The 23,362-nt window shown below is 34.2% G+C and overlaps 1 protein-coding gene and 1 long non-coding RNA gene across 2 annotated transcripts; both read right to left on the reverse strand.

Annotated features, from left to right (window-relative positions):
- Positions 1 to 1,253: 1,253 nt before the first annotated feature.
- Positions 1,254 to 4,322, reverse strand: LOC142234553 (uncharacterized). Its single transcript, XM_075305712.1, has 4 exons — positions 4,117 to 4,322; positions 3,658 to 4,060; positions 3,016 to 3,564; positions 1,254 to 2,943 (listed from the first exon to the last, which is right to left on the reverse strand). Exons 2-4 carry the CDS (start codon positions 3,839 to 3,841, stop codon positions 2,252 to 2,254), a joined length of 1,425 nt encoding a protein of 474 aa, XP_075161827.1. The 5' UTR covers positions 3,842 to 4,060; positions 4,117 to 4,322; the 3' UTR covers positions 1,254 to 2,251.
- A 1,892-nt stretch (positions 4,323 to 6,214) lies between these two features.
- On the reverse strand, positions 6,215 to 6,647 carry LOC142236904 (uncharacterized). Its single transcript, XR_012722253.1, has 2 exons — positions 6,466 to 6,647; positions 6,215 to 6,408 (listed from the first exon to the last, which is right to left on the reverse strand). It is a non-coding gene; the product is annotated as an uncharacterized LOC142236904 (long non-coding RNA).
- Between the last annotated feature and the right edge of the window lie 16,715 nt (positions 6,648 to 23,362).

The raw sequence follows: 23,362 nt of genomic DNA on the forward strand, positions 1-23,362 counted from the left end.
ATATATATATATATATATATATATATATATATATATATATATATATGGGAGCTATATGTAAATCTGAACCGATTTCAATCAAATTTACCAAGCATTGGTAGAATGTCAATTCTACTCTCTGTTCAAAATCGGTAGTAAACTTTGGCCTCTCTTGCCATATGAGTCTAAATCGGACGAAAGACATATATGGGAGCTACATCTAAATCTGAAACGATTTGGCTGATATTTTGTAACTTTTTCGAGACTCATAAAATCGTCCTTAAATTAACTGAAATATTCAATCTTTAGATTTAAGATAAAAACGCTTCAAATATAGGCTAAGACTTATTTTAAGGATTTGCATCTTTGGTTTAAAGTTTTTTAGCATTAAGAAAACTGTCTTTACTTTGGAGTACCTGGCATAATTTGGATTTTGAATTTGTTTGTATATAAATACCTTTATTAATATATCGCAAAAAAAAAAATAAAAACTCGATGAATGAGATCTGTGTCCAATTTTAATTTATTTGATCCTAGATTTAAAGCCAGGGAGGTCCATAAAACATGTCTTTATTTTAAAGAAGCCGCATCTTTGGCTCGGAATCAATACCAAAATCCTTAAGGGAAGGTCAAAATCTTTGGATCTAAGTAAACTTTTGTTTGAGTGTAGCTACACTTTGAATGGCCTGAAATCCAACACTTCGTTTTTCGTTGTTCGATTAAAAACCCTAATGGAATCTAATTTGTCGAAATATTTCTTTAGTTACAAATATGGGAAGAGTTTTTCAAATTTTGTTTCGCCGGAGCCGGGGTCGAGCAAAATTTCTACGACTCCGATTCCAGCAAAATCTTCAGACTCCGACTCCACAGCCCTGATATTAACAATCCAAATTTTTAAGTTTCGCGAATTCGTAAACCAGAAGATGGGGTATAACTCCATCACCATTCAATGGTGGTGGGTATAAAAACAGTAAAATCGCTTGTACACAGAAAAAAAATTCACAAAAAAATTAAAAATTTAATTGATTCAAAAAATTTTCCTAACTGAAAGCAAAATCAATCACAAAAATAATGTTATCAATTAATTTTTTAATTGACTCTCATTTAATTTTTTAAATTGATTGAAGACATTTCAATTAAAAAATTAATTGGATCAATTAATTTTTTGTGTGTATAAACATTACTGTGTGAGCAATAATTTTTTTCGCGTGTACCTAAAACCAAATGTTTTGTCCCCAAATGCAATGCACAGAAATCACAAATCCAAACAACGATTTATTATAAATTGAACCTAAGGTTCTAAAAAAAATGCTTCATTTTATTTATTGACACATGAATATCTTTTTTTTCTCTCTGGGTAGTCATTTGAAAGCATACAGATAGCTTGGAAGTGTTTTATGCACAATGTCCGTTTGTTCGTCCGTACGTACGTAGGTTAGTCCGTCTGTCATTTCGCACACTGAATGCTAATAAGTTTTAGGTTTGTTGTCTGTATCTTTATCATAAAAAAACAACAAAACAGAATAAGAAGCAATATTCACACACATACATTCACTCAGCCAATTCTTCTTAACATTCATGTGTATGCATGCATTCGCGCATCACCTTCCCACCGACCGCATTTGCAGTGCGTTTGATACCCCGTTGGATACCCGGTGCATCGCATCTATTGCGAAGGGGCCGGTTTCGAGTTGAGTTTTGCCTTTGCAGTTGTTGTTTGTCTGATTGACTTGAGGCGGCATTGAGCAGCAGTATGAGAATGTGGTGGATACTCAAACTTCCATGATGCAGAGTTTCAAACAAAGAGCCAAACGACGAAATGAAACGAAACGAGTTAGTGATTCCATTGTAGATGGGCGAACGTCGTACGAATGGATGGATGGATGTACAGATATTTTACAGTACATATTGTACATTACATTGCAGTACTTCTTTGTGTGTGTATTAGGGTGGCTCGTTTGACAAATTTGACTGGATATTCGTTGTTACACAGGCTTTAGAGATCTGTATTGCCTTTTTCCTATATAAGAGGGAGAGTTCTACCAATATATGCTCCCATACTTGTTTATGTAATAACGATTCTGTTTCGATCCACCCCAATGTATCCCGCATCTGCATACATTTTATAAATTGTTTATCGGATGATTAGTTTCGCCTGTAGTGTAATCTATATAATCAGTCTTCCACGGTCACATCTCTAGTAGTTTATGTTTTATTATTTTTGTTTTTGTGTTTTTAGTTCTCTCGAATGTGGCTTCACCTGGTCTTCTCCTCAATTGTTGGGTGCCTGCTCTGAGGCCCCAGCCTGAACATGCAGTATCATCTCAAACGGATCCCATTCCAAATCGGTTTCATTTTTAACGCGTCTACTACGTGTGCCGGCCACAATAGCATGGCCTGGTAGAAGACCCACCAGGTCAACATTGGCTGCTCCTTCAATTACCCCACCACCAGCACCACCTCCATTGACAGCATGAGCATTGTGCAATGGTTCGCCATTCTCATCACACATGCTCAATTGTGGATGGTGAATGTGATGATGTGTTTGATGTAGAGGGCCACTAGGTGGAGATAACGTTGTGGAAGAGGGATTGAGAGCATTACTTGTGCTGGTGGATCGTATGTAGCGGATTTGTTGATGTTGCTGGTGATGATGATGTTGTAGTTGTTGTGGATTTTGTAATTGTTGATGTTGTTGTTGCTGCTGCTGTAGTTGTACTGCTTGCTGCTGTTGATGATGATGATTTTGCATTTGCTGTTTTTCACTGACAATTTCCTGAATATGTTCCCGTGTCTGCTCACGTTCATCCACTTTCTTTGCCAGAATATCACGCATAAAGGACATACGCTCGAAATGTTCCCAGGATGAATGGAAATGTTCTTGGCCATAACGTGCATGTCGTTCCTTTTGTAATTCGTCCACATATCGCTGCTTTATAATCGACCAACGCGTTTGAACCAAACCTGCAGGGAAAAAAGGAAGAAAATAAAATATATTGGAGGCACTCTAAAACGACATCTCCAATTTAGACGTACTTGGAGTGAGACCCAATTCAATTGCGACTTCTTTCCATATGGCTGAAGTACGATTCTGCCCCTTGGCTTGTTCTTTTTGTCTACCAGCCCATAAAATAGGTCGAGCCTTTATTGAGTCTATGATGCGGCCACGCATGCTGTTATTTAGGGAACCAGGACGACCTGGTTTCCGTAGGGGAGTAGTAGTGGTTTCCACTGTTACAGCAGCAGGAGGAACCAGTCCTGTGAAACCCGTAAAAGGAGTTGTCTCAACACTAACTTCAGCTTGTGGTGCCACAGGTGGCAACCATGTGAAGCTGCCACTAGGACGTCCTCGACCTTGGGAATGTGGCAGAGGCGGTGGCGAGGGCAATGTGGGAGAGATTTCGCCCGTCTCCGTTCCATTGGTGCTCGTGGCTCCCACAATTTTGGACACAGTTATGTTGTACATGAAAGACATGGGCTCAAAATGTTCCCATTTGGTGGTAAAACGTTCCTTGTGTAATATCTGGCGATGCACCAAATTGTGATAGTGATATTTCATTTGGCTCCAAATCGATTGCAGCTTAACTGAAAGAGAGTAAATGCCAAAGAGAGGGAGAACTATTATAACGAAAGCTATATCCGAGAGAGAGAGAGGAAAGTGAAAGAGAATATACTAACCGGTGGGTACATGGCCTCCAAATTGCTCTGCTATTTCATTCCACATGGGTGCCGTAACGCTACGACACATGTGCAGTTTATTGTTGGAATCCCAGATTTCAGGATATTTTTTGATAGCCTTCAACAGTTGGGCCCTATTCACAAAAGGATCTTCCTTGGGCATTGTTCTTGCTTCCATCAACATCCAAGGCCGACAAATCGAAATCACAGTGACTACAACACTCCACTCTAACCCCTAAATCTTTCAATTGGACACTCCCCCCTCGGCCCCACGACAACTATACTGAATGCTCCTTGCGACTGCAATTTTGTATACGCGCACCGTAAAATACCGGTCGCAACGCGTCCTTTGACATCAATTATCGGCGAATAACTAAAAACAAAGTCTGCGAGAATATGCGAACTGCAAATGAAAAAGCACCACATGATTGGGGAAAATAGAGAAGCTCAACAACATACATAAAGCGCCACAATAAAAAATACCACTACCACTCTATAAGGACACGCACACTGGCATAGCTAAAGAGGCAAATACGCTCATAACAGAATAACGAAAATGAAAGAAACTCAAACAAAAGACGACGCCACCGCACACAATCATCCAAACACCATGGCATGAATTGTATTTGGACATCGGCAAAAATTGTAAATGCGCTCAGATTCAGACACAACAACAGCAACAGCCACAGACGGAGTACACAGAGCATAACAGAGAACAGAGTAGTGGAGGCAAAGTAAGGCAAAAATGTACACAAGAGAACTGGCAAAATACATACACATGGACGTACAAACACTTGCATGTTCATGATGTATATGATAGTTCAGTTCGGTAGCCGAACCATGGCCACCACTAACACCATCATCATCAGCAACAACATCTCTTGACGTCTTCACGAACATCTGTGCCATCATCTCTGTCATTGCGATAGTAACAAGTAGGGTCTGTGGACAATGAACAGGGTACGAGGGAATGCCAACGAACACTTTCATTTATTCGTAGACTAACCGCCACACAGCAGCACACTCACACACTTATCTGTGGTCGCATGCAATTCCCTCCATTAAAAAAGCAAAATAAAATAAAAATCCGGAAAAGAGTGTAGACAACGTAGTTGCCATATTTTTCAGTTTGATAGCAAAATAGCAAATTTCCGTTTAATTCATTAGTTCCTATATAGTGGGATATCACTTCGAAGTGGGAACATCCTCCACCTCGGTCAGGCAATTATGGGTGCCTGTTATTGCAGACTCACTATCAACTTGAATAGATACCGCAAGCGGTAGTGAATTTCTCTTGCATCAAGTGTTAAGGCCACTTCTATCACAAGCTCCGATAGTCCGGTAAACATCGTTCAAGAGGAAAATAATTTTTCAGTGAGTCTAAAAGACATAGACTTTTGAAACGATTCTGGACTTTTGTTCTTGAAGATATTGAATAAAACAGAGACCATGAAATTTACAACGATGCCTACAACAAAATTCTCTGAGAACAGACATGGGCGACGATATAAACAACTACTGAAAGCTATTCAGCGCACAGATGGATGGAAAACTAAGAAAATATTTATACATATAGCCAGGACCAAGGTGGACACAATAGAGGAATGGACTGAATAGAGGATACGATATAACTCACACGCAAAGAAAAAAGATGTTTGGACATGCTTGCCGCATCCATTTATCTAGAGCATGTAATTGTTGCGAAAACCATGTAGTTTGTCTTTGTAAAAATACTTTTTGAGAAGAGAAAAATGTATGCTGACAGTAAGCATTTAAATGGTTCTCAAATGCCGCAAACATGTTATATTATTTAAATGAAAGAATTTGAAACCATTACATGGTAGGGAAAATCATGTACCTGACCATTCAATTTTTTTACTTTTTTACAGGGAAAAAGTATTTTTATAGGTTACGTCTATGTCTAGAACCATTACATGGCCAAAAAGACCATGTACATTGTTTTCGTGACCATTTAATTTTCACAATTTTTTGCAGCGAAAAGAATTTTATAAAAACATTGAGCAGGTACACACGATTTTCATTTTGCGCGTCAATCGTGAGTTGATTGTTTCTTGGAATGGACTGAGAATACGTAATTATTGTGGTTTGTGTTAATTTATTTATTCAGAAGTGGCACGTGGTTTTATGTGAATACAAAAAAGGAAAGTGTAATTGAAAAAAAAAAAACAAATTACCTGTTTTTTGTTCTGCATTTGCATGATATAATTATTTGCAGTTACATGATGTCCGCGTGTGTGCATTTGATGAGTACGAAGTAAATACCCTGCCAACATTTTTTGAATTTGGGGACTCTTTTGCGAATCCCCACTACGTCGAAAACAATCATATACGACATCAAAAACTCGTCGGAAAAGCGCCGTCACTATTGAGAAGTTGTACCACGCCAAGTTACTACAAAAATGTTTCGCATGAGTGCAATTATTAGGTGCCTTTATAGATCAATTTAGAACGACGCCAATAAGGGACCCTCCAAACAATCAGAAAAAGTGCATTTTAAGATAGTTGTGAAAGAATCATTGTGGTCGAGTAAAACACGTTTGTTTAGATATTTATTAATTTGATTAAACATTTACAAATTCTTAAAAATATAACATTTATACCACTATCACATTACATTTAACATAATTTTTGGCATTAATGATGATGTTGAGTTACAAGTAGCGAGTTACATGTTGCTGCGTCTATCAACCAGTGTTTTTATTCCATGGAGGCAGCGTGTCTGTAAAATATCTGAAAAACAATCACTTTATTCCATTTGGAAAATCACCAAATTGTTCACCAATATACCTTTCACAATTTTAAGCGTATAATCTATGTTTTCAGAACTTTATTTTCGTTTTTATTTAATTAAAATATAACAAGCTGGTTGCGCTTGGCGTTTCACAAAAAAAATGGCTTTTTTAACGGTAGGGATGGCAAATTACTTGCATGTACTTTTTGATGTACCTTTTCATGATGGTTGAAGTGACATTTACGAGTCTGTGGTAACGATGAGGTTGAAATGGAACTTTGAAATGCTGGCAGGGTATGGAATGATTACTTATTGTTGAAAATGAACCAAAATAGAGTATGTAAAAATATGTGATGTTTGCTTGTACGACATTATAATGTGTTTTCTTTTTTCTGAAGTGGCGTCCTTTTTCGACGACGAAAAAAGTTTTTTCATAAAAATCAAAACATTTTAGGTTGTGGCCATGTTTTTTTAACTGGAAGAAAACATTTTTGACGAATACCATAACATTTTAGATTGTGGCCATTGTATTTTGATTCAAACAAATTTCTTTTTATCAATATAATAACATATTAGATCAGGACAATTTTATTTTTCTTAGAACCATGTTCATTGAGCCAACATGTTTGTAGTTAAAAATGGTATAATAATAAAATCTTGACAAAATTTTGTATGGTAATAAAATTTTGACAAAATTTTCAATAGTAATAAAATTTTGACAAAATTTTCTATAGAAATAAAATTTTGGTAGATTATTTTTTGGGATCGACTATATATAACTATAGACCGATATGGACCAATTTTGGCATGGTTGTTAGCGGCCATATACTAGCGCAATGTACCACGTGCCAAATTTCAACCGGATCGGGTGAATGTTGCTCTTCCAAGGGGCTCCGGAGATCAAATCTGGGGATCGGTTTACCAAAGTTTGCATTTGGCTACATATAATTATGGACCGATATGGACCAATTCCTGCATGGTCAGAGACCATATACTAACACCACGAACGGATGAATTTTGCTCATACATGAGGCTCCGGAAGTCAAATCTGGGGATCGGATCGGATGAAATTTGCTTCTCTTAGAGGCTCCGCAAGCCAAATCTGGGGATCGGTTTATAAGGGGGCTATACGTAAAAGTGGCCCCATTTTGCAATACCATCCGACCTATATCAATAACAACTACTTGTGCCAAGTTTTATTAGCTTGTTTTGTTCGGAAGTTAGCGTTATTTCAACAGACGGACGGACGGGCGGACATTCTTAGATCGACTCAGAATTTCACCACGACCCAGAATATATATACTTTATGGGGTCTTAGAGCAATATTTCGATGTGTTACAAACGGAATACCCTCCTATGGTGGAGGGTATAAAAATTATTTTTGAACCAACAACACAGTCCATTTCGTTTATATCAAGCACTGTTCTTTTCTGACTTTAAGACTTTAATAAGACACATTTTACAGTTCATATTAAAAATTTAATATAGTATGTAATGTTGAACATCTTTTCGGAATCTTTCGAACATATCTGGAATATATGTAAAACAAGTAAGTAAAGTATAAAGTCGGGCGGGGCCGACTATATCATACCCTAAACCACCATTACAGAATTAGTAATCATAAGCATTTGTGGGGTAGCATATAGGTCTGGGAGATAAACCGCAGTTGCATATTTAAGAAAATTAAGTGGTACATGTCTATGGGTGCTTTGTGTCAATCTGACTATAGCTCATAGTCAATATTGCCAGGGAAAATGTTCGGTTTACCCTACAAAGACAAAAAAAGTTCCCTACTTTCCCATACATTTTCCAAACAATTTTCCCTACTATATTTTTCGTTATATTTAAAAAATTTTACAAAACAAAAATGGTTCTAAGTACTTTATTATCTTAAAACATGAATATGCAATGTATATAACTTAGAATATATATTTGTATTACCACCACGGTTGCCACAGTTGGTAGAATTCTACCCAAATTAGTAATCTTTTTTGTTAAATCTCTATAAAAATACAATTTTGGAAAAAGTTTCTATAAACAAATTTTTGTGAGAAATTTTTCTACAGAAATAAAATTTTGACAATAAATTCTATAGAAATAAAATTTTGAGAAAAAATTCCACAGAAATAAAATTTTGAGAAAAATTTTTATAGAAATAATATTTTGAAAAAAATGTCTACAGAAATACAATTTTGACAAAATGTTCTATAGAAATAAAATGTTGACAAAATTTTCTACAGGAATAAAGTTTACCACACATTGTTAAAGATCAAGCCTTGCCGGCTTCTAATTTCCTCCTCTAGAGGCACCAAAATGTAAAAATTATTACAAATTGTGTTGAGTGAAAATGTCCTACATTGTGGCCCTACGTCCCTACAAGACGCTAAATATTAGAAAAACCATACATATAGGGAATTTCCCCTACTTCTAGCAACACTGGCTGTGTTGATATTGCGCCTACGGAGCTAGTATGTCACTAATATTGAGCCCATTATTAAAAAAGAGAAAATCTTTAAATTAGTGTGGGTAATAAATACAAATTTGTAAAAATCGAGCAATATTCTTATGTAAGAGCTACAAGTACGTATAAGTACGATCGGCTAGTACATCGAAATTTGAGATTTGAGTAACATTGTTTAATATATAAAAGTACTATGGCCAAATTTGGGAAAATGGAGCGATGCATATATATGGAAGCTATATCTAAATCTGAACCAATTTGCATAATATTTTGCGGGTTTGATTAATACCACAAAAGGTTACCTTGTGCAAGATTTGAGTAAGATCAGTTAGGAAATGAGGCCTGTATGGTCAAACATAAAGTTATTAGGGGCGAATTTTTCAAAATCGGGCGATACATATATGGGAGCTATATCTAAATTTGAACCGATTTCGATGAAATTTTGCACATATAGTTAGTACTATAGAGGACTGGATCTAGCCAACTTTTAGTAAGATCGGTTAATAAATAAGGGTTCTATGGCCAAATTTGGGAAAATCGGGCTATACATATATATGGGAGCTATATCTAAATCTGAACCGATTTCGACGATTTTTTGCACATAAAGTTGGCTAAATAGAAGATTCTATTTAGCCAACTTTGAGTAAGATCGGATTATAAATAAAGGTTTTGTGGCCAAATTTGGGAAAATCGGGCGATACATATATATGAGAGCTATATCTAAATCTGAACCGATTTGGATGAAATTTTGCAGACTTGAAGGGCGATGGAAAAGATTACCTTTTGCCAAATTTGGTGACGATCCGTTGGAAAAAAATGCGCAACGTGACCCCATTTGTCGAAATCGGGCGATACATATATATGGGAGCTATATCTAAATTTGATCCGATTTCTTCCAAATTCAATAGCGTTCGTCCTTGTGCCCAAAAAACTCTCTGTACCAAATTTCATCAAAATCGGTTAATAATTGCGACCGGAATCCTGTGAACAACAAATACATGGACAGACGGACGGGCGGACGGACACCAAGCGCTAGATCGACTCAGGAGGTGATCGGTATATATTTTATGGGGTCTAAAATCAATATTTCTGGTAGACACATTTTTTGGCCGAACTTATTATACCCTGACCACTATGTGGTTTAGGGTATAAAAAACTTTTTGATGTTCGGTCGATGCAGGGATCGAACCCACGACACTGCATCGACCGAAGGCGAACTTAGCAACCACTGATCCACGGTGCCCAACTAAATGCATGTTTCTGTTAAGTAAAGTTTGTTTAATCGACTTGTGGACGCCGCAAGCTATGTTATGCTATATAAATATAAGTTATATGGATAATTGTCTATTGATGACAATAACAGCTACATAGCTCAATGGATAGTGTGTTGGCTTACAAATTGCATGGTCCGCGGTTCGATTCTCCGTCCAGGTGAAAGGTAAAATTTAAAAAAACTATAAAATCTAATAATTTCTTCTACATTGTTTGTATTACAGAAATAAATTTGCTAAGAACTAAAAAACCTCGTGGAAGGAGAAAGATGTGAGGGAAAATGCAATTAGCCAAAAAAGATTGTTTTTCTGAGTTAGTCTTTGTGAAATTGTTTTTACATCCTGAAAAAGAATAAACGTTTATCGCATAAAGTATATGCTTTTCTTCCAAATAAACTTCCTTACAGCGAAAAGCAAATGAGAAACGAACTTTGTTTGTCTAAAATTACGTTTGGGAGGAAAGATATATTTTTTTTGCCTGTAGGTACCTAAATGCAAACCTGCAGAAGCACAATTATAGGCCTTCACCAGGTAAGCTAGAAAAACTCAATACATCGAACCTAATTATTTGTGTAAGATATGATCAAATATCTGATAGTGTTAGATAACATACTTAAGATTAACCGTAGACAACAATTGCCACACCAAAGAGAGAACTCAAGAGACTTTTAGATGGGCTCTATACACCCTCAAAAAAATCGCTTCTGTAACATATACTCCCAAACATATTTTGCTTCAAGCCTATAAATTTTTGGGTATTGCCCAAACATTTATATGTTTGATTTCTTCCAATATATAATATGTTTGGAAGCATATTGGGTAGTCTAAGTTCCAAACATTTTGTATTTTTCCATCCAAATTCAATAATGTTGTCTTCCAAAAAACTATATGTTATTATGTGAACATATAATATGTTTGGAGCCATTTTGGACCCAAAAATATTATATGCTGAGAAGAATTTTCTCCCAAAGAATATTGTGCTCAAAATTTTTTTTCTGCCTAATTGTATATTGCCTCACATTTTTTTCACTTCCATGAGTTTTTTTAGTTCTTAGCACCTTTTTCTGTAATACAAACATTCTAGAAGAAATTATTAAATTTTATAATTTTTTTTTCAATTTTACCTTTTGCCGGACGGGGATTCGAACAGCGGACCACACAGTTTGTAAGCCAGCACACTAACCACGTAGCTACGTAGCTGTTATGGTCATCAAGAGATAATTATCGTTATAAGTTATATTTATATAGCATAGCTTGCGGCGCCCACGAGCCGATGCAAACATAACATTGTTTAACAACATAACATTGTTAAACATACAATAGTTGGCAGCGTGGAGCAGTGGTTGGTCGTCCGCCTTGCGTGACAGGGCACCTGGGTTCGATCCCTGCTTCGACCAACACCATTTTTTTTTATATATTTTTTAACATATATTCCAGATACGTTCGGAAGTTCCCGAAACGTGTTCAGCATTACATACTATTATATTAAATATTTACTACGAAATTGTAAAGTGTGTTTTATAAAAGACTTAAAGTCAGAAAAGAAAAGTGCTTGAAAAAACGAAATGGGCTGAGTTCAAAACAAATATTATTTTTTTATTGCAACAATAAAAATTGTGTAACAAATAAAGGTTTTTGCATACAAGTTTAAAATTTTCGAAGAAATTCAAAAACTCTTACAAAAGAAGAACGTGAATTCGAGTATATATAAATATTTTTCCATCGAATCCTAAGGTTAACGATAACCATTCAAAAGCACATTATATTTAAATTCTAAACAGTAATTTTAAAACAGCACATAAATTTATTTTGGTGTGAACAATTGTTTGCTAGCTTGTTACACCATTAATTTAGAAATACAAATAAATATGAATTTTTATTAACGAATAATTTTGTACTTAATTTAATTCTTAAGGCCGGTATAAATTGGTATTATCGCATTAAAATGGCCATGTTTACCCTTTTACTTTTCTTTAATAATTTCTTTTAAAGAAAATAAACTTATTCAATTGTTGCTTTGGATCTTTCCCCACCATGTTATAATACAATTTACCGGAAAAAGTTGTAATGTTATTCTGGTTTTGTCGCTAAAATGAGAAATAATTTTAGCGGCAAAACTCGAACTCAATGCCCGCTTTTATTTTCGAAAAAATCCGTCAACTCCTCTTGGACTACTCATTAATAAAGAGGAAATAATCTTTGTTTTTATAGATCTTACTGTTTAATTTTTCACTGTTTCGCCCTGTTTTCATTTTACTTTCACAACTCTAAAAAGAGTGCACAGAGTCCAAAGAGTTCATGTCCTTAAAATAAGAATACAACTTTTGCTTAGCTTAGAAGATATTTCTCTAATATAAAGTTTTATCCATGTTCAAAGGTCGATACTTTCAATGAAGTCGCGTTGTCGTTATAATTAAGTGATTTGACTTAAAAATGGGTATCATAACATGAAAGAACAAATTTTTGGACTAAGGTCAACTTGACTTTAATAATTCAGAAAAATTCTTTAAAATGAATGAAACTGTCTTTAAATTTGTTGCATTTGTGCATCTTGACTACAAGGCAAAAATCATTAAAAAATAGGATATGTTTTTCAGTACTTTATTTTAAAGACATTTTTTATTTGAAACATAGCATAATTTCTACTGGAAGTCTTTTTTTAACGGACATTTTATAGCATATGAAAAAAAGCTGAAAAAGCGAAAAATTTAAATGTGCTTCGTAGAGTCAAGTACACAAAACCCCATTTAAAAGAGAATTGTGTCTTAAAATCATCCTTACTTGTATTCTCCGCTTCTTTGGTTCGGAATCAATACCAAAATTGTTAAAGTGGAGACACAATCTTTGGAACCGGACATGCTTTTTGTTCAATGTATAGTGCCCTTTCTTTAGTTTTTATGAAGATCCCTTTAATTACCTTTATTTTAATATTTTGACTTACTCGTCCTACGTTCCGATTTGTTTTGACGAAACAAAAAAATTGTGCCCGTAATGCGAAAATGATAAACAAAACTCATGCTCTTTTTTCAAATATATTTTATCTTGGTTCCGAATGAATTTTCTCTCCGAATACTCATTTTAATATTTTACTTAAACATATACAATTCGTGGCGAAGTCTTATATCACAACATAATATGTAAATTTATACTTGTTTATATTCACACATAGTATTTTTCCTATATTTAATGAAATTTTCTTTGTGTATATATATTTGTAATGCGCCAATTGGTTACTTTCATTATTTTACTTCCAGCATGCACTTTGTCTCTCTTTGTAAACACATATATGTTTATGGGCTATTTCTAAATTAATATATGTTTGCATCCAAGCATATTATATTTACAAACATTTTATGTCCCAAACATAATATGTTCTAACATATTAACATATATGTCCCAAACATATTATGCTAGTTTATGAACATTATATGTTTGCACTCAAAAATATTGTGTTTAAAAATTTGAGTTCCAAACATATAATGTTTATAACCAAACATATGAAAAACAGTCTTTTTCGTCCGTGTACAGAATAGTGGTATGCTCGAACTACGACATACTGGACATACGAAATCATAATTAGGCCCATCTTAACATATTCGATTACCAGAAGTGATGAAGGCCGCTGAAGACGGATTCCAGACTGCCGATTCTGCGAACTTGGGATCATCTAGTGGAAAATAATTGTAAAATTGATTCACTGAAAGCAGAGTTTCCTTTTCTGGGGAACGAAATTTTAAAACAAAGTTTTTTTAAGTTAAAAAATCTTTAAAAGCAAAAAGCAAGGCATGAGAATGAGACGACGGTAATGGGTACATAAGTGGTGGATCCAAATACAAGATGTAATTAAGAAACTCCACAGTATTTTCTATCTGGCTTTGGACATCAGTTATAAGTCCAGCAGCTACCTAGAGATGCCCCATTCGGTGAATCATTACGAGCCATCATAATCATACAATGGAATTAAACAGAATAAACAGAACTAGTCCATTGCACCGCATCAGATTTGTGTTTTGTGTGGCCGGCCTTAAGACTTTCTCCTATGAACAGAGTCCAATGTCGGCTAACTCGATTCCCAAGAGATGGGTAAAAACTTAATATTTGTTCCATAAGCTAAGGTTCATTTTCACATGGTATTTCAAACCAAAAGCGAAAATTAGCCCCAATTTTATTTTTGGGTTAATTATCATATTTAGTTACATTTTGTCGCCCCACTTTCGGGGTCCTGTTTCATATGGGTTTTGGGGCTCATTTTCCTGGAGCGCATTCTATTTTCGGAGTGAAATTTGGAGAAAATAGGAGTCAAGGAGTCGATAAGATATGGAGTAAAAATTGGATTTATTTACCACACTGAAAAAACAGTGAACCCTTTTCCATTGCAAAATGAACTAAACTGTAGTAATATTGACCATGATTTAGCCCTTAAGATTTTTTTCAACTTGTCTAGTTTATAATTCTCTTAAATTTTAGTTAATCTATAACATTGTATTTTAGTTCATTTTTACAACACCATAAGATTTAATACCCCTACCAAGTTAAAAAGTCAGTATTATTAAGGTTTACTTGCTTATTTTTTGGGAAACTCGATAATAAAAATTGGTTAACAGTCTCTTTAAAATGTTTTACATTAAAAATATTAAATTGGTTTCTAAAAATATTTGATTAAAGTAATACTAAAATAAGGTATTAAAAACATGTAATTTTGATAATAAAAAGGTCATAAAAACGTTAATACTCTAGTGAAAAGAAAGCCAATTTTTAAAGAAAACTTACCACTTCTCTACTAATTATACGCTGAGGAGAAATATTAAAATTGGCTCGAATCCATCTGGGGTTGCTCTTAAATTAAATATTTTTTTACAACAAAGAAAAACATGAAACTGTTTAAACAAAACAAAATATACTAATTAGCAAATAATAATATTCATAAAGAATATTATTTTTTAAAAGAAAACAACATTGAAAAAATAACACTTACTAGGCTGTCCATTACATCTCTTTTAAAGAGAACAGGTTCTCTTTTCGTCGTCGTATCTTTTTGTTCACTCTCTTTTTTTGGTGCCGTATTTTTATGTCCAACAGGCTCTTTATGTACTCTATTTCAAAACAAAAACTCCTAGATTGATGGAATTTTATTTATTTAGTAGGAATTCGCCACAATTGTTCGTTCGCCACTAATTGTTTACTGGGTTAAATTTGTTGACAAATTAAAGGCCGGAACACAATTGCGACGTTTCGATGTACTGCGTACAAATTAGAAATAGATGTAATTGAACGTACGACGTAAATACGCCAATACGTTGTCGTCGTTAATTGTGGGCGAGATCATAGGAACATGTGTGTCTTATTTTTTACAGCGTATTTTTGAATTTATTCTGGTTATTTTTTAAGAAAATGTGATTCTTTTTGTTTTTTATTGTTTTATCATATATTAATTTCGTTGTTTCTATCATTAGAAATTATAATTATTTTAATTTTAACATCAATAAAATTATTAATTATTTAATAAAGAATTTTTTATTGTAAACTCTTTTTTAGTTAAAATGTTCTCTTATTTTAAAGCGAAAGTTCTCTTTTGAAAATTATCCATATGGAAACCCTAACACTTACCTATTTATGATTAAACTATACGTTGAGGTGTAACAAATAATTTTCCGAATTCATCTGGAGTTACTCTGAAATTGAATATTTATGTTTTACATTGAATTATAAAAATTAAATTAGATAAAACAATTTCAATATACTTTCCATTTCAGCATTTTTTCCTAAATATTGAACATTCTTAATAAATTTCTTCTAAGCTACCGATCATCACTTCGCCATTGTACACCTCATCGCTAAAATATTAATAACTTTCACTTAAAAGTTTTAATAAACAAACACCAATATATGTCCCAAAAAAAAAACCAAAATATTCCATACCTTTATATTCCCTTGTTACATACTTGCTAAAAAGGTGCGACAGCCCACGCCAACGCCAACTATACAACTGAAGCATGCCAAACAAAACCAAGCAAAACCAAAACTTTTCTACAACAACAAAAACACATGTGCCTTCATTGAAAACAACACCTCATCCAGACAAATAAACCATTCGCGAATAATAAACACACACACACAAACCAATGAAAGAACAAAAGTAAAAACAACCCCACCCTCAGATATACACAACATCCCCATCACTCGCTACCATTTCTCATTATTGTATTGCATGCTCTCACTCTCAAAAAAATTTCAATTAATATCATCTTTACATTAAACATATTCCACTTTGACGAGTAAGATCTCTGTACTATGCATTAGTTCATCGCATCTGTCCACGATTTACTCTAAAAACAATATTCTTAAATGCATATCAGTATAAGAACGATGAAACGTTTAACTTAAAATTGGCAAAAACTTCATGAAATGATATCTACCCATTTTTGACGAAAATGTCTATAAATTTAATTACATGTGAACTATAAATATTTCATTGAGAAATGTTGTACCAACTATTATTAACTATAGGAATTGCGAGTAAGAAATTGCTATCCGCTTTCAAGTTCAGTTTTCGTAAAAAAAATATTTTCTCATACAAAAACTCTTTATAGTAAATTAGACTTATTATTTAGAAAGTATTTTACATTTCATAAGTAGTATGACGAAAGAATTTTTAACTACCAGTTAAGAAAATTTTTAAGGAAATGTCCATCGTATTTTGTAGGCTATGAACTAAACGATTGCTACTTAAAATTTGTAAAATTTCCTTTGGAGTAGTTAATTTTCGTTATAGATACGAAAAATGAACTAAAATTCTGGAAAATTCTTGTAATATATTATTTGAAAAATCTTCTTAAATTTACGAGACACTTTTTTTTCTGTGCATGTTTGCTCAATTTGGACATACATATGTAAGAAAGATATGTCAAAATCTGAGCCGATTGGGACCAAATGGGATAATTTAACATATTTTCCTAACTCCGAAACAATCTGTACCAAATTTGTTACAAGTCTGTAGAAAGTAAACTTTACTTTCTGCGCAAACTTTCAAGTAAATCGAAACGTATCTTTGGCCATATGAGTGTAGGTTAGGTCGACAAAGTGATTCAGTTTGCCCTGTCTCATGTCGGTTGAAGTGCTCCTAAGCTAGTATTCGGCTTGTTGTGCGTTCCAATTTCTCCTTTCCATCGCACCAGTCTTTTAATCCAGGAACTCTGTGTCTGCAACAAATTCCCTAATTTGTTTCCAAGCTGAGCCAGCTCCTGAATCACATCTTCACTCTTTGCCTCGTAAAGGATGGACAGTGACAAAGGTAGTCTCCAAGGTCTCATAATTCTCAAAACACGCCCTACATATTTTTTGCGTGTACGTATTATATCAAAAATTAGAAAATTAATTGAACATATAAATCTAAAATGGCCAAATAATTAAATGATGTGGCATCACTGGCATATAGACACACTCACATAGATAATTCGAGGAAGAGACAAACAATACAATATGAAAGAGCAAAACCCAAAAAGAGAGTAACATTAGGTTGCAAAAAAAGAATAAAAAGCATCGAGAAAAAAACCGGCTTAGTGCCGAAGAGATTCACCGGTAAACTTTTGCGAGGATTAATGGCAACACAAACATTGTCGCCGGCAGTGACGGTGGCGGCATCCAAAGTAAAGCTACTCCACACTATGGGTTATGGTCTGCTAGCAAAGTCTTTGTTGGTCCCGAAACGAGATAGAATTGCCTTCTGTAACTAATAGGCCCGACTGTCTAAATGTATACCTTGTTTGCTTTCCAAGAGTATATGCAACCTTGTTGACTATCATGGGCCCTAGAAAAGGTGCAAAACAATTCGAGTAAGATGTATGTTAATGATGCATGATATACTTGTGGGTGGGTGGTGGTAGATAAGAATTTGGACTTGCAGCAGCATGAATTTTAGTTGATATTAAATGGCCCTATGCACATCTATTAACTTTTTGCATTTTTATACCCACCACCATAGAATGGTGATGGGGGTATAAAAAGTTTGTCATTCCATTTGTAACACATCGTAATATCGATACGATGTAAATATATATTCTTGATCAGGAGAAATTCTAAGACGATATAACCATGTCCGTCTTTCTGTCTATAGTAATCACGCTACATTCTCCAATAATTAGCAATCGTGCTGAAATTTTGCATAAACTCGTCTTTTGTCTTCAGGCAGTCAAAGTTCGAAGATGGGCTATATCTGTCCAGATTTTGATATAGCCTCCATTCTAGCCGATTTCGAGTTTTGTATGCGGAATAGGGTGTGATTTGGTCCAGGTTTTTATATACTCCCATATAGCCGATCTCCTGATTTGACTTCGTGGGCTTAGACACCTCAAGTTTTATCCATTTGCCTGAAATTCACAACCTAGGGGTATTTTGGGTCAAAAACAAGTGTCCAGAACGTGTTGTGTATCGGCCCATATAGCCCGATCTCGCGATTTGACTTCTTGAACGTCTAGATATCTGAATTTTTATTCCATTTGCCTGGAATTCGAAATCTAGAGGTATTTTGTGTCCACACATAAGTAAGCCGAATATGAGGCGTATCGATCCACATTTTGATATACGCCCCATATATACCGATCTACCGGTTTGAAAAAAATATTATCGTGAGGTCAAAGATTTCATGTCTTTAAAATACGAATGCAAATGCTGCATAGCATAAAAGACGCATTTCTCTAATATAAAGTTTTTTCCTTGTCCAAAAGCCGATAAATTTTTCAATGAAGTCGTATCATTATCGGTATCATAATATGAAAGACAAGTATATACGGCCGTAAGTTAGGTCAGGCCGAAGCTTATGTACACTCCACCATGAACTGCGTAGAAACTTCTTCTACACTGAAAAAAATATTGTCGTGAGTTCAAAGATTTCATGTCTTTAAAATACGAATGCAAATTTTGCTTAGCATAGAAGACGCATTTCTCTAATATAAAGTTTTTTTCCTTGTCCAAAAGTCGATAAACTTTTCAATGAAGTCGTATTGTCCTTATAATTAAGTGATTTCACTTAAAAATGGGTATCATAACATGAAAGAAAAAATGTTGGGCTAAGGTCAACTTGACTTTAATAATTCAGAAAAATTCTTTAAATTTAATGAATTTGTCTTTAAATTTGTTGCCTTTTTCAAATTTAGGACATGTTTTTCAAAGCTTTATTTTAAAGAAGTTTTTTACTTGAAACATTGCATAATTTCTACTGGAAGTCTAGTCTTAATTTGGAGAATAAAGTTGTCGTTAACTCGTTTTTATAGGACTTTGATAGCATATGAAGAAAAAAAGGTGAGAAAGCGAAAAATTAAAATTTGCTTCCTAGAAGCAAATACACAAAACCCAAATTTAAAAGAGAATTGTGTCTTAAAACTATCCTTACTTGTATTCTCCGCTTCTTTGGCTCGGAATCAATACCAAATTTTTTAAAATAAAGACAAAATCTTTGGAAACGGGCATGCTTTTTTTTCAGTGTACTCGACTCCACGGTCTTCTTTTGTTAGAGTTTTTGAATTCCTTCCAAAATTTCAAACTTTTATACCAAAAGCAGTTTTTTGTTACAAAATTGTTATTTTTGCAATAAAGAAATAATATATTATCGATATAGTATAAATATAAATGTGTAAATTAAAAAGGATGGTTTTCGGTCGAAGCAGGGGTTGAACCCATGCAAGGCAGGCATGCTAACCACTGCTCCACGTGGTCAACAAATGTATGTTTCTGTTAAATAATGTTATGTTTGCATGGGCTCGTGGGCGCTGCAAACTATGCTATATAAATGTATGTTATAACGATAATTGTCTGCTGATGACTATAACAGCTACGTAGCCCAGTGGATAGTGTGTTAGCTTACAAACCGTAAGGTCCTCGGTTCGATTCTCCGTCCAGGCGAAAGGTAAAATTTAAAAAATTTATTTAACCCTGGACAGTCATCCTTCGTCAAAATGACGACGCGTAATTTCATTTTCGATCTAAAATGCATTTTAGTCGATTGGGAAATGACAAATTTAAGTTATACAAATGCAAATATTTTATGAATTTTTGTTGTATACTAATTAAAAACAAAATGAATAAGAAAATAAATTCAATTTTGGTTCACATTTTTGCTCACAATGCAAATTATAGCATCTTGAAATAAGCCGTAGCCAAAATGACGAAGGATGACGTTAGTGTACAAAAAATAAGGATGACTGTCCAGGGTTAAAATTGAATAATTTAATTCAAAATTGAATAATTTAATTGAATTATTTGTATTACAGAAAAAGATGCCAAGAACTAAAAAATTTCGTGGAAGTGATAATTATATGAGGGAATGAGCACAATCTTCTTTGGGGAAAATTCTTCCAAGCATATAATATTTTTGGGCTCAAAATGCTTCCAAACATATATATGTTCACATAAAATCAACATATTAATGTTTCGGCAGAATCCAATAATATATGTGCTTTCTGCAAAATATGTTTGGAACATATCTTAGAGAAGCGATTTTTTTGAAGGTGTTCTTGCAGTGCAGCCAGTATTTACACAATTTGCTCTTTCTTCAATAAACTTAATGTTTAGTTCAATTAAGCCCAAAATTCAGCCGCTTGATCAATGTAACTCCGAGATGTTTTCCATACTCACCAAAGGACATTTCAACGGCACCTACACTGAAAAAATTAACTTAAGTGAAATACTATGTGACCTAAATTTTAGGACACACAATTTACACAATATTATGGACACGGTGGTAAGTTCGGCCAGGCCGAAGCTTATGTCCCTTCCACATTGGATTGCGTAGAAACTTCTACGAAAGACGAATTACTTGGGTTGTGGCAATACTTACCGATGCCACGGTATCTTAAAACTTCTTAACACCGTCTTCTAAATTGTAAGTTAGTCCATACGTGGTATATATTAGACAAAGTCTACAAATAATTACGAACCGATATGAACTTTTGCGCGGTAATTAGAGAGCCACGCTCAAAAGAAAGTGAACTCCGTATTTCACTAATGCCAATTTAACTATATTTTAGTTCATACAATTATTATGTTTGGAGAAAGTTTTATTTACTCTAATAATTTTTTGCGTACGTTAGTTAAATGAACTAAAAGATGGGAAAAAATTATACACAAGTTAAGGATAGAGATTTACTAAATTCGTATTTGTCATAAAATAGTTCATTATTTTTTTAAATTGGTAAATTTTACTACAAGACATTCTTGCAATTTTGAACTCCAATTTTTTCCTTCAAACTACAACATTTTCTTTAAAAAGTGAAAAAAAAATATTTATGTCTAATAAATTTTCTTGAATTTGTCGAAAAATTTTTACTTAACTTTGTGATATCGGCGCGATGCCAGCGCTTGTAATACTGTTCAGTTAAAAATTTCTAAAAATATTCAAAATTTTCTAAAATTAATCAAAAGTTTTCTTCCTGGTGGGTTCACTGTTTTTTCAGTGTACAAGTGCAATATTGAGGATGTATAAAATAGTTATCTCCTCCTTAACGCCATAGCTGTTTCCCACTTATATTACATCCATAACAATGAAAGCTCATTTTCATTTGCAAATAAATAAGTGCGCAAATATTTCTAGCACAAGTACGATAATTAAATTATTAGTATGCCTACCCTGTATCTTGACATCTTGCATTCCATTTGCAAAATTCTCAGCTACCGATACGTGGAGACCAATAAACCCTGATTTCGATTGGGCTAGGTTAGTTTTATGACTGACGCCGCCGTATAAACTTAAACAATAAAAATAAAATTTGTTGATCATAAAATGGGAGAAAAGCAAAAACAAAGATGTACATAAATTTGTTGTAATTATACAACGACTTGGCCTTGAAATTTTATTATTATAGAGTCTAGACTTGGACTAAAGATAGGGGGTATTTATTAGACTCAAGTGATTTCAATTTTATTACAACTTTAACCGCAATGTGTAATGCAAATGTGACTACTACAAATATAGGTCCTATATTCCACATTATAGGGGGCTATATTTAAATATGGTCGGATAGGGCCCATTCGTTTGTGTGTTTGCAAGAAGTGTGTCCCCAGGATTCTCCAGATGTCAAATCTGGAGATAAATTTATGTGATGGTATATCAATATTGGAAAATTTTAATGTGACTGCAAACTGTGGCTTACTTTTTTATGACGGCTTGTTGATGGCTCCCAACGTTTACAATATTGTCATAAGCACAACGATTTCTTGACCCTAAAATACGAAAACTATTTTCGCGTAGCATATAAGACGCATACTCATTCTGAAATTTGTATTTGTGCATTTGTATGTAACTCCAAAAGGAACCAGTCTGATGTCCACCCTTTAGTATACCGATTGTGTTAAAATTAAATTCTGAGTCGAATTTGCGATGCCCGCCTGTATGTCTATTTATCCGTCTGTATGCATAGTGAATGCGTGGCACATAAAGTAGAAGAAATAAAAAGGCACTGGTTTAGAATTTGAACCAAAATGTTGGGCTTTATTTAATAAATCATTGCCCGTGAAATAGTATTTACCTTTGTCGAAGAAAAGCCACAAATCGAGAGTGACAAAGTAAGAATGTCAAAAAGCTTGGATGTCGAAAGACGGGGGTTGATGACATTTGATGTTAGAAAATGTCCTTATTTTCGTACCGAAAGGCAGAAAAGTGAAGACAAAATGAAACAAGGTTGCCCCTATCACCACTACTTTGCGCGACTCGACGATATTATGTAACGGATTTGATCAAAGAAAAGAGGTATCGTTTGGATTCTCCATCGTCGTTCTTGGATTTTGCTGACGCATTTGTCTCATGTCGTATAAGTTCATAGACATGCAGGAAAAGGTAAACGAGCTAGTCGTTAGCACTAAGGAGGTGGGTCTCGAAATAAATACACCCAAATAAAAAATACTTTCCTCTAAAATGAAATTTTAGATAAGTTCCCCTTTATCATAAAATATTTTCTTTAAGTGCCAATAAATCCGAATTAATGATAAGCTATACAACGATTGTCTCTAATATTTGTTTTCTGATTGTAAAGAAATTTTGTTAGAGGCAAAATAATATTTCGTTTGTTATACCCTGCGCCACACTGTGGAACGGGGTATTATAAGTTAGTGCATATGTTTGCAACACCCAGAAGGAGACGTGATAGACACATGGTGTCTTTGGCAAAAATGCTCAGAGTGGGCTCCTGAGTCGATATAGCCATGCCCGTCTGTCTGTGAACATTTTGGTGA

The sequence above is a fragment of the Haematobia irritans genome, chromosome 4, assembly GCF_050003625.1.
Source record: "Haematobia irritans isolate KBUSLIRL chromosome 4, ASM5000362v1, whole genome shotgun sequence".
NCBI classification, from domain to species: domain Eukaryota; kingdom Metazoa; phylum Arthropoda; class Insecta; order Diptera; family Muscidae; genus Haematobia; species Haematobia irritans.